Source organism: Mauremys mutica, chromosome 9 (genome assembly GCF_020497125.1).
Source record: "Mauremys mutica isolate MM-2020 ecotype Southern chromosome 9, ASM2049712v1, whole genome shotgun sequence".
Taxonomy (NCBI): Eukaryota; Metazoa; Chordata; order Testudines; family Geoemydidae; genus Mauremys; species Mauremys mutica.
The window spans coordinates 67,863,046-67,875,909 of record NC_059080.1 but is presented as its reverse complement, the minus strand read 5'-3'; the positions used below and the strand labels follow the sequence as shown (position 1 = coordinate 67,875,909).

The 12,864-nt window shown below is 42.6% G+C and overlaps 1 protein-coding gene across 6 annotated transcripts in view; it reads right to left on the bottom strand.

Annotated features, from left to right (window-relative positions):
- The window catches only part of SGPP2 (sphingosine-1-phosphate phosphatase 2), a 77,956-nt gene that overhangs the window by 45,375 nt on the left and 19,717 nt on the right, over nt 1-12,864 (bottom strand). The window contains exons 1-2 of one of the 6 annotated variants that reach the window (XM_045030476.1): nt 4,876-4,917; nt 285-443 (exon numbers count right to left, since the gene is read on the bottom strand). In XM_045030476.1, the coding sequence (XP_044886411.1) occupies nt 285-443; nt 4,876-4,902 (186 nt within the window). In that variant the 5' untranslated portion in view covers nt 4,903-4,917. Of the gene's footprint in view, nt 1-284; nt 444-1,964; nt 2,234-2,740; nt 2,966-4,846; nt 4,918-12,864 lie in introns of those variants that run through there. The other 5 variants (XM_045030478.1, XM_045030479.1, XM_045030477.1 and 2 more) reach the window with 5 other exon arrangements.

The following is a 12,864-nucleotide window of genomic DNA, read 5'->3' as shown; positions in this document are numbered from 1 at the left end:
CAATATTTTATTCATAACTTGTGACCACCTCTCTTCCCAGTTGTAAGTGCAACTGTACTTCCAAAAAGGAGTGATACAAGGTTGATTATGTGTCTTTGAAACAGTGTAAATAAAATCCTTTTGTAAAATTAGTTTGAAAAATTACACTTGTGCTTCTGGAAGCACAATTCATCTTACTTTAGTTTTTAATAAAAACAAGACAATCAAAAGCCAGAAGAAGTTGATTATTATGGTGTTACTGTAATGGAATTAATAAATGTTTTAATAATCACATCCGTACTTACACACCACATCATTATCAGCCTCCTCGACACATCGTGATTGATGTTCCAGTAGGTGAATGGAAGGAATGTGATGTAAAAAATCTCTTCACCCAAGGCAGATGAAAACTTGAACAGGTAGTAGTAGAAATAATTCTTCACAACATACTTCTGTGCACAATCCTGAAAGTGAAATGTTTTTAGCATATTTCAGTGAATTTATTGAATTAAGTTGTTAGCAGTGCAATTTAAACTAGGGCTACAAACCAGTTTGCAATTCAGACACTAATTTGTGGCAGTGAGACTCAAGAACTGTACGTTCAGTTTTTCATATAAAAGTGAATTTTATAACTAACTGATACATAGATGAAATGTGTTTCCCCTCCTCCCCTGTATATCATAGATTATGACAAATCTATGATATACAGGAAGACAGACACACACATGCACACGCAAAGGTTCAGACCTGGACTAGTCTCTGTTTTTGGAGGGTCAGATGTGGAACCCTCCTGGCTCTAAATTTAGGGAGCTTACGCAGTTTTAGATAAAAGGAAGAACAATTGCTCTTGACAAAAGCATGTGATGAGACAAAGCAAAACCCCAAAATCAAATAGAATAGTAAATAAAGCAACTTGTGTTTTTGAGATTTGCCTCACTGGCTAGGGAGACTGGATTACCAGTTGCCTTTATACATCCTGAAATTTGCCCTAGGATAGCAAGTGGCATGTCACTTGCTTCATCCCTCCTTAAAAAAAAACACATTTTTTACTTTAAACCTCCATTTTCCCCCAACTCTCTTATCCAGAGGGCCACAAACTCTGCCTCTATCTCAGTGTGGGGATTAAGCAACTGTAGAAAAAGCATCTCCTCTCCACCATATGAGGTGCTGCTGAGTCACTGTAGTGGGACAAGCCGACTGACATAACCTTTTAAAAACTCAATAAATGCTTCATGACAGAGGTAATTTATACGCTAAATTGCTTAAATTTAACTTGATTCAACTTTTTAAAAGGCTGCATGAGCAGATTGCAAAATGAGGTGGGTATTCGTGAATCAAGAGTAAGAAATAGTTCTCCTATTGTTATGTGCTTTAATACTTCCAATTTTTCATCCCTCTCCTACTTTTTGTATGTCAATACGCAACATGATTCTACAGAACAAAACCTTCCAGAGCACCCGTCTCTTATAACAGGTTATTACCTGTAATTGCTCTTTGAAGATGTACATCTTTAATGTTTGTTTATTGCGGTAGTGCCTAAGGACCAACCATGAATGGGCCCCATTGTGCTAGGTGCTGTACAAACATGGAGTTGCAGATGGTCTCTGCTCTGAAGAGCTTACAATCTAACTTGACCAGAGAAAGGCAGGGTGGGGGAAGGGATAAAACAGACAAGCAGAGTGAACAATGTGATGCCAAGTGTCCTATTAGTTCCACCATGGTGCGGGCAGGGGGGAAGAGATCAGCTAAATGGAAAGAAAAGTGATGGGAGAGGGGGAGATGCTGAAGGGAAGGGAGCTGAGGGGGTGGCAGCGGAGAAGAGGGGCAGGTGGGGAGTGAAGCTGAGATGAAGAGACTTTGCAGGGACAGAGGGGAGAGTTGGAGTAAACAGCCAATCAGTGCAGGGCAGAGAATGCCCAGTCAAAACTGAAGTGCTCTGAATGTCCAAAGGTTCCTGCTTTGGCTGCTTGTGAAGCTGCTCCTACCTGCTGGAGTCTCTGCCTAGCTCCTCGACTAAGGCCACGTGGTGAGGGAGGAGGGGAGAAAGGGGTAAGCCCCACCTGACTGCTAGCTTCCCCAGAATGGGGGGTCTCCACTGCACAGTTCTGGGTCCGGAGAGTGCTGGCTGAGGTGTGGCTGCTCAAGACGATCTACTGCCCTAGGCAAAACGTCAGTGTGCCACTCCCCTCCCATAGGCCTAGGGCAGCAGAAATTGGTCCAACCAGTTCTCCATCATGATAGTGGGGCAGCTGGGCCAAATTTGAGTAAGTGGCATTGTGACCTGACACACTGGGTCACACCACCATTCAAACTGGGCCTGGGTGCCCCTCTGTCATAACAGAGAAAACCTATAATAAACAGCTTACATGTAGGTCTAACTTATCAGGCCATCACCCGTCTTCCACATGGAGACCCTGATTGGACTTATAGTACTACAGGCTCTGTCACAGGGCCTGTCACTTGGTCACATTCTTATGTCAGTTCTTGCATTAAGTGTAAGTGACCTCCCTCCTTAGGTCAGGGCAGTCGCTTTACACAGTTTCTAGTCCTTTGTCTGCTTGACTTCTTGACCCAGGTCACACCAGTATATGATATTCTCCCTAAGCATAAAACTTACACAGGTGTATTATCTGCATTTTTTCCATAGTAGGGATTTGCATTAATTATTCCTTGTTGTCTTTAGCTCCTACAGAAGCGCTGTTTAGCTTTAGCTCACCCACTGACAATACAATCACTGACAAGCCCATAAAGATACACATACCTTTTATAAATTTGATACAATAGTCTTTAAATATAACTTCTGTCACATCTCTCCACATAATTGCTGAATATCTCATATCCCCAAAGCATTACATATGTCACACATAGCATCCAAAGCCCCTGACATTTGTCACCAAAACTAGCTTCCAGAAAACAAACTGAGGACTAAATTGATGATCTATCAGTGGATCTGAAATAGTCACGCTATTCTCACTGCATGACGATACAATCCACTGGAAGGGAGAGGTCCACTAGGGGAAGTCCCTGATACTTCCTCAAACTCAGTCCATGATGTTTCTCACCCCTAACTCTGTGGGAAACTGACAAACTTGCCACACTGCAAAACTCTGGAAATAAGACAGTGGACAGTGTAGTCTGGAGACTTAGGACTTGTAAAGGAGAGAATTAGCATGAAAAACAGATGGATGCACAGATTCATTTGAGCAGAATAATGGTCAAGTGTCAGGTGATATTTGTTTTAAAAAGTTACATGAGGGAAATGCACAGACTGAGCAGGCAAAGATGTGCAGAGCTGGGTTAAAAATCTCGTTCCTAACTGGAGTGAAATTAGATTTCAGAAGGGAGATAGTATCTGTGTGCCTTTTATCTATGAAGATTGAGTCAAGTCACTACACATTGCGTAAATGGAGTTGGGCAAGGGAGTAGACGCTATATTTGTGCAGCTGAACTCAGCTTATGTTAAAGGATTGATCAATTATGTCTGAGCAGCCATCACCCACCTATACAAAGTAGGCTTAAACATCTGTGTGGTTGTGAAATGGTATGAGGATCAGTTTTCTGATGGTGGCAAAAGCTAAATAATTTTTCAATAGTCGAATTAGTTGGGAGGTTTCTAATGAAATGATTTTTCATCAGAAAATGCTTATTTATTGAAACCAAAGATTTTGCAGAAACATACTAGTTTCGATGAGACTTTCATTGGGAAAGGTTTCTCAGATACAGGGAGGGAGACAAACAAAGACCGACCCCAGAATAGTCAATAGCCCAGTGGTTAGAGCACTCACTTGCGGTGAGGCCTTTTGGCTTTTCTGGGGTAGGTCTCTCTCAATCTCTCCTGTTTGGAACTGTTCCACTTTCTGTTCATTTACTGAATCTGGGTCTCCCGCATCCCACATAAGTGTTCTAATCACTGGGCTAGTCAACCTCTCTTTGGCTCAATGAATAATTATTTACACAAAGTGGAACAGCTCCAACCTCTAATCCAGGGGTCTCAAACATGCGGCCCGCGAGGTTATTTTCTGAGGCCCACGAGCTCCTCGCACCCCCTCCCTCAGTGTTTACCTAGAATGGTTCCAGCCTGATGTGCACCAGGGGCAGGGCAGGCACCCTGCTTGCCTGCCCTGACCCCACGCTGCTCCGGGAAGTGGACAGAACCTGAGGGAGGAGAGGCGCAGGGGTGTGTGTTGATGTTGCTTCAGGGCAACCGCCCCCCATGGGAGATGCTGGGGGCAGTGCCTGAGGCAACAGCAACACACACCCGCCGTGTCCCTTCTCCCCCATGTTCCAGCCGCTTCCCGGAGCGGCGTGGGGGCAGGGCAGGCAGGCAGGGAGCCTGCCCTGCTCCTGGTGTGCACCGGGCCAGAGCCCGCCCCCCAAACCCGTCCTGCAGGTGAACCCCCTGCCCTGAGCCCCCTGCCGCATCCTGCACCCCAACCCCCTGCCACACCCCTCTTGCACCCTGACCCCCCTGCCCTGAACCCCCTGCCGCACCCCCCACTCCTCCTGCACCCCAATCCCCTGCCCTGACCCCCTGCCACACCCCTCACCCCTCCTGCACCCCACACCCCAACTCCCTGCCCTGAGCCCCTGCCACACCCCTCCTGCCCCTCCTGGGGGCAGGGAGGGGGTGGAGTTGGGGTGGGGGTTTCAGGGAAGGGGTTGAAATGGGGGCAGGGAAGGGGTGGGAAGAGGTGGGGCAGGGACGAGGCCTCATGGAAGGGGTGGAGTGGGAGTGGGGCAGCAGTAGTGCGGCCCTTGGGCCAATGTACTAGTCCTCATGTGGCCCTCGTGGTCATTTGAGTTTGAGACCCCTGCTCTAATCTGTCAGCCACCCAAGCACTCTCCTCGTGGCTATGCCAGCCCTTACTTTGCCTTGAAGGTTAATAATAGGTGCACCTCAGTCCCCAAGTCCCTTTGAAGCATACTTCTGTAGTATTCTGTTTCTTAGCTACTGAACACTCACAGAATTACCAGGTCAGCTGTCGTCAAGGGAACCATGTACACACCAGCTTGAATGATCCAATTCAGGGTCAGCTCCTTGTATAGTACCACAGCACTGAGTTATATTTGTAAGTTCATTATCAAAGATTAAGATTTAAGAGATAGTGAGTAAGGATAATGGAAACAGAAGGGTTACATATAAAGTAAAATCATAGTATGATTCTTAGAGACTAAGCTTTACTTTAAGAGGGGAATCATTTGTCTAAAGAAGCTTATCTCATCCCAAATGTCCTTTGCAGCATTTGCAATCAAAGCTGGTTGGGATCCCATTTTCATGAATGTACATGCGCTGTCCATTTACTTCCTTGGTGCAGGATTAAGGGGTATCTCCTTGCCCTCTACTTTTATTACCAGAGTTCACTGTCTGTCCTCAGAGACAGCAGAACCCATCACTCATTTTTTTCTGTTGATTTCATATCCTCCTGTTGACTTTGTTTGCAAATGACTCCCCACTGTGTAACTTTACAAAGCTTACTTTACATTCGACAGAGAGATCTACCTCTTACTTCCTATCTGGAAGAAACCTGTTTTTCTCTGTGGTCGGTAAGATACTTTAAAGAATATTTTTAGTACATATACACAACTCAAATATCCATACATATATCACACAACGATTATGAGGATCAGTATGACAAGAATTTTTTAGAGACCTCACATGACCTTCTTTGGTGAACTAGAAAGTACATGCCAGACTCAGGAGATATCTGTAACCACTATGCTCCTACTCTGTGTGAGAGGTTCTTGGCACACAGATGGTTTGTGGAAGGTGATGTTTGTGGACAGTAAGTAGTTTAGGTTACAAGCCTATACCATGGCCATAGCTAAGACCCTACAGATTAAACAACTAGAAACTAGGGAGCAGTTCAAAATTCAATTCTGGCAAAGATGCACCTTCTCGATAGTGTTTAGGCTGAGATTTTTAAAGCTCCTACAGAATCCGGACATCCAATTCCCATTAATTTTAAAAAGGAATTAGGTGGCAAAAACCCTTAATCTGCTTTGAAAATATCAGTCTGTGACTGAATGCACCCCTATATTCACACCCTACCCTCTATTGTTATAGTCTTTGTATAAAATAGGCCTTATGAGGTATTTTTTGAAAACTAATTAACTCAATGGTCAATAATATCATGATGAAATGTGTGTAGCAATGTTATATGTAAAGTTATTAATTCTCTCAGAATGATGTTGGTGGCACATGTTCAAACCCACATAACCCCCAAGAGGCAGAACTGGTCAAGCAGGCATTAAACAAGAGAGTGTATGTTTACCTCAATTTAAATAAAGTTGCAAACAGAGTCCTTGGACAGTGAGAGGGGGATAACAGGAAACAAGGAAAATCTGCATTTCAGCAAACAGAGGTAAAAGAAACACCATGAATCCTCTTTCACTACCATGAACCATGTTGCCTTCTTTTCTGTTTAAATAAACTTTGCTTTGAGGAGTTATCTTCAGGAAAATGCATCTCAAAGGGGGACTGGACTAGAAAAGTGAGAGGGAAAACCATGCCAAGTTCTCTCTCCCTATCCATAGCTCTCACTTCTCCCAAGAAGACATAAGAAACAGCCATTAGACTTTGGGAGCAATCCTAGCCTGAGAGTTTGGTCAGCAAAGTTACTGAAAACATGGTTACTTGAACCATGTCAAGATTGTTAAGTTTAGAAAGACTTTAATCTTTATTTTCCTTGTAACCATTTCTGACTTTAATGCCTCATTACTTTTACTCACTTGAAATCTATCTCTCTGTAAATAAATGAACTTATTTTATTCTTTCATTAAAACTAATCCAGTGTTGTGACTTGTTCGGATAACTTCATTTAAGGTAGCAGACTGTTGTATATTGACCTCCTTAAAGGGCAAGGAACCTAACATAACTGGACTGTCCAGGAGAGAGTTGGACAGTGCAAAGCACACCGTTTTGCAGGGAAATCTAGGACTGGGAGTGTGCTGGGATGGAGGTCATTTGCAAGCAGTAACCAAAGCTGATGGAAGCCAGAGTGTGGCTGGTGTTCACTGACAGGCTGCTGGAGTCAGAGCTTCTGGACCAGGGCTATGACTACACGCAGACACTCAGGGTGTGACCTGCATGCAGGCTGGGAATTACAAAGCAGTGGGAGGCACCTCAGGTTGCAGGGCAAGTGGTGAATCAGGCCCTCACTGGTGTGGATTGCACCCTGGAGTGTCATGCAGCTGTATTTCTTTTAGTAATTATCTGAGGATGATAGTAGTAAGACACCTCAAGGAGCCACATCCATTCACCTAGCTAGCCAAAGAAAAGATAATTTATTTCAATTCACTTTAGACAGACAAGAGACAGAAAAGAAGAAGTCAGTGTTCTTGAAACACGAATTTGACTGGCTTATTCCCCCACATATTAGTATTAGAGGTCATATATTAGTAACAGGCATCTCTATAAGTAAACTTAGCAGTTCTGCAGCACTGAGTGAATTAAGAAAGAATCATATTAAATATCTTGAGTCTAGTATGCCAGTTAGAACACAACATGGACTAATTAGCAACTATGGTGCTTTGTGTCTAATATCATTAAACCATATTTGGACATACTCATGCTTATCCCAAAAGAATGCTCACTCCTTAGTGTGCTAATTTTCAAATTAAGCAACAATCTTTGTGTTAGGAATTATGTGCTCATGTGTCTTAAATCAAAAATGAACGGCACACTCCCAAAGTCATTCTATTCTTAAGAAATCAGATAAAGACTATTGTAATTAGAAGTTATTTAAAAACAGAACTGGCCCCAAAATGGACACAGTTCTGTGAAAACTGTTGGTTTTATGGACTTTTCAGGATTTGAAATGGACTCATCTGGGGATTTTTTTCCCCATTATTATTTCCTCATCCCCAGTAGAATCTGCTTGAGGTATTTATTATGTCATTATCTTTCTCACTCTCACACACACTTTCTGACTAACACACTTTAAGATAGAGTAGCATAGGGTATCGGAACTTGTTACTCTGGAGGTTTATTCATCTACTGCACTGTTTGTTACTTTCCTTTATTTAGATAAACATTTTAAGAAAAAAGTGTGTGTGATAGTTCTGGCATCCACATCTGTTTGCTTCCTAGGGAAATGGTAGCTTACAGTAACATGGTCTGTCATGAGTAGTAATAGACTTGAACAAGTTTTGAGCTTTATCAGCAATTTATCACTTCATTAATACTTTACCGGTACTTCTCTGGTGGCCCCAGAAGTTTCAGTATAGGTTAAGCTTTTTAAAAAAAAATAGTTTCTAACCCTTATGGTTATGAAATACTATGAGCATGGGAGGCCCTAAGCAACATTAGATCAGTCCCTTTAAGAGGTGGAACCTTCTCACATTCATTTCCACAGGGTGCTAACTATGGTAACATTTACTATTTCTTGACAATCATTTCAGAATAAAGCTGGGATCATGGCAAAAGCTTTGGTAAAGCACAGTCCCCTTTCTACCTCCGGCACAGGATTTCTGTGGGAGTTAATCACATTTTAAGATAGTTGAAGCACTTGAATCACTACTTTATGCAGAAAGTTATTGCAATTAATTTCTGTGAACATTTGACATTCTCTCATGTTTATAGCAGTTTATCCCTCCAACCTCTTATCAAGAATAGCTCATTTAAATAATTTGTGAGTCTCCTGAGATAGTCTAAAAATTGTTTGTACTTAACCTACTGAAGTAATTTGATGTCTTTAATATTCTATGAGGTATGTTTAATAATTTAGGCCACAGCCCGCTTGCTTCAGGGAGGGAGAGACAGCCAACTAAGTTACAATCGGTTTTGCACAAAGACCATGCGCAAGAGTGTAGTGGAAATGGGAATTTTAAGAACATTTTTGGAAAGGGTTTGTGTATAATACCCCAGGACATTTACAAACACAGAAGACACATAGTTCTATCCAAAACACATCAACCAGAAGACAAAACTGCACATTCATAAGATGCAGTGTTACCTGAATATGTAGCTCTGGTTAAGTTAACCACATTCTAAGAATATTTAAATAGGAACCAATTAACCACTTGAGTCCTTCCTAATTCACTGGCAGGCAGGAGTGGGGAAAATGTACATCTATTTCTGGCTGCAATGCAACACCAGGTAGCTACACTGATATGCTGATGTTCCAGTGGAACATCTTACCCTTTAGTATAAGGTTACTAAATTCTGCCGCTAGCCAGAAACCGTGGCAGAAACCTGCAGGGAAAGGATAGTGACAAAACAAATTCCAGCAGAGCCACATTCAAACCATTATTATAGGCTATCAGGACACACTTGTGTGTGCAAATGGTAAAATATATCAGTAGTCTATAATTAGAGATCAAATATTATTTTCGTCCCTGTTTGTTCAATATTTTCTCCCTAAATTAAAGGATTATAAATGAAATGAAGGCAGCTATTGGTAATGACAATTTGATAGTTTTCCCCCTTCAAAATAAAAAGGTCTTTACATGGGAGCAAGGAGAAAATCTCTGCTATCCATGACTGTAAACCATCTGAAATGTATTATAGATGTAGTTTATTAAGGTATATCATGATTTGGGAAATCTATGTACAACTTATGAATTCCTGTTGAGGATTCTGAACTCTGCATATATAACTTTATCAGTCTATAAACTCCATTTTGAATAATGAGCTTGTCTGCCTTCTCTCTTGTCTTCTAAATTCCATGTTAGACTGAAATTCCAAGGGGTAGTGACACAGGACTAACAATGAGGGTTGCTAAACCTTGATGATCCTCTATTCACGTAGAAGCCTCCTTGGACAAAGAGTTGGCTACCACCCAGAAAAACCAGTCAGCCCAGGTGTGCTGATAACTAAGCAACAAATTGTCTGATGGGGACTGACCACTTGAAAAGGCTGATCAGCAGATCACCTGGCAAAGGGACTGGAGTTTATAAGAGGAGAAAGGGGTTTCCCACTAGCCATTTTAGAAAGAGAGGGAGAACAGACAAGAAGCAGAAAGCTGGCTTACAGGAGTGAGTGGAGAGTCCATGTTCTAAAGGAGAAGCTATATGCAGAAGGAAAGGGTGAGAGGAAAGTTGCTGGACTCTTTAAAATACTCTGACTTGAGCCCAAAAAATGCTCAAGGGTGGTGAGGAAATTGAGACAAAAGCATACAGGTGTTTTGTCTAGATCTGTATATTTATTGTGCTAATTGTGATAGGGCCTTTACAAAGCCTGTGTGTTATGTGCTTCAACTATCACATATCTCTGGAAAGGTAACTGGTAAACCCCAAACCTTGGCGCACTAGGGAAGGGTATACTTATGCTACTGGGGAGGCTGGGGAATCCAGCACTAGTCTCAGGGCCTAGGCAACAGAACTGTGGGTCTCAGCTCTGTGAAAGAGTGCTAGATGGAGGATCTGTCCCCTAAGTGTGTGCCTAGAAACCCAACATCACAGGCAGTTCCCGGACTCTGCTGAGTCTCAGGAAGCCTAAAAGTGCATGGGTCCAATGTGGTAGGACCCAAACAGAGCAGACTAATGAGCGTCCACCAGGCAAAGATTTACCAAGGATGTGACAAGATGTAATGTAGCTACCTAACTAAAATACTTCTGATCTAGGTGTCAGGGATATGTGTAATTATATACGAGGGGATGGGGGAGAAATAGAGCATAGTACAAACTCATCTGGAAATCAAACTAACAAACATTTTTTCTTGTAAATTAAGTAAGTCTGATTCAGACTCATTGATGCCTTTGTGACTAAGACTCCTTTTTCAGCCTAGAATAGAGCTTTATGTTCCACCTGACTGAGATTCAATCAGTACAAATGAAGTGCACATACCCATCATTCAGGGTTAAGCACGTGGTTCAGAAAAAAATCAGGGTTGTGCTGTAGGCTCTCACACCTTGTGGTCTGGCCAACCCTGTAAAGCTGTGACTCTACTGCCACATACATTGTTTTGGGTCTAGATATGCCCAAGATGTCAAAGCATTGTTCTATTTGCAACAATTTAAAAGTTCTTTTCAAACTAAAAATTCAACTGTTACCAGAATGTTTAGGACTTAAGAGCTAGACATTTTAAGACAAATGTAAAAAATCAGTTTCTCCTTTGCTTACGCACCAATGCTAAAGTTTTGTGTGCCAGTGATAGCTTAGCCTGGGGAGGAGAAACACTGACTGTTGAACACTGAATGCAGCTCATAATGCTGTTTTATGCAATTGACTTCAAATTCTTAGGCAGCACAAAGATCCCCATTTGCTACACTTCCTATGAGATGTGTTATCAAATGCTGAGCGAATAACTGATTTTTCAGTTCGGAGCCAGAGTGCCCCCAACTCCCCCAAAATCAGTTCAGTTAAACCAAATATATATTTTTCTCCCTAATATTAAAACAAATAGTTGGGGGTTGAATGAAACATTTTGCTCAACCCAAAAAGAAAATTCAGATTTTCATTTAATTTTGGGTATTTATTTAACTAAATTTTTAAACTGATCATTTTAGCAAGTTAAAACTATTTTGACTTTAAAAAAATCATTTTTCAGCCATATCTATTTGACAAATTCCTTTGGTGCTCAAGAAAAATGTATTTTTCAGCAAATTTATTATTCCCACCTCCCACCCCCAAATCATTCGGTTCTAATTGTCAAAAGTTGTAGCAGAAATGCACTACCCTGAACTTAGCTCTTGGCAGATAAATACCTTTCAGAATTCATCCTGGCTTCTATGCATGTTAATTGAAAGGATTTTTGGTAGGGGGTAGAGAATGTTAAATTTACAAAGGTTTTTTCTTTTTTTAAACAGTGAGTTGAGGAGGGAAGATATGTGTGGAAACATATAAAAAGACCTGTCTGAAATCCTGGAAACATGTATGATAGGAATATAGTTTAGGTGACCTAGCTGGAGTCTGCCAAGTACTTTGGATGATTACAATTTAGGATGGCTGGTCTGAAGGTCGTCAACATTGAAGGCAGGGGCGGCTCTACCTTTTTGGCCGCCCCAAGCAGTCATGCGCGGGAGGCGCCCCGGAGCCGCGGGAGCAGCGGACCTCCCGCGGGTATGACTGCGGAGGGTCCGCTGGTCGCGCGGCTCGGCTGGACCTCCCGCAGCTGCGGACGGTTCGCAGGTCCGGCGGCTCCGCTTGAGCTGCCGCAGTCATGCCTGCGGGAGGTCCAGCCGAGCCGCGGGACCAGCGAACCGTCCGCAGTCATGCCTGCGGGAGGTCCACTGGAGCCGCGGGCCGAGCGTCCCCTCCGCAGTCATGCCTGCGGCAGGTCCGCCGGCCCAGCCTGCCGCCCCCGGGAAAGGGCCGCCCCACGCGCCTACTTGCCGCGCTGGGGTCTAGAGCCGGCCCTGATTGAAGGACAACTTATTCTTTACATGGAAGCCTTAGGGAGACACTGCTAGGAATTTGTGCAAAGAATTTTCAGATGCTTAGTTAACATTTGTCACAGGACTTTATTCTTTGACTAGCAATAACATTAACTTAAATTCAGTTTGAATCTAGCTTATAGTAAACCATTGCTTTGTGCTTACTACGAGAGGGCTGCTGCCATTTATCAACTTCATCCTATTGTACAGCAGTTTGGAGGCAGAAATCAATTCTATCCTCTCACCTACAATATGAGACTCAAGTCACTGTGATGACCATGAAAGAGTAATGAGATGACCCTGGGTAGGTCATCTGCAGCTGGGATCAAACCTCAGACCTCTGGATTTAAAAAAGAGACTCTATTGCTAGAGCTAAGAAAACCAGGACTTTGAGCTCAAAAGCATAAATTATTATGTAGATTACAAAACAATTTGCTGTTTAACATTGAGATCAAATATCTAATGCCAAGATAGATGCTGGACAGCTGAAAGTCTTACTATAAGCGGAGCTGGTATCATAAGTATAGTTATGTTTACCTATCAGTTCCCATGATAAGACCCCATTACGGT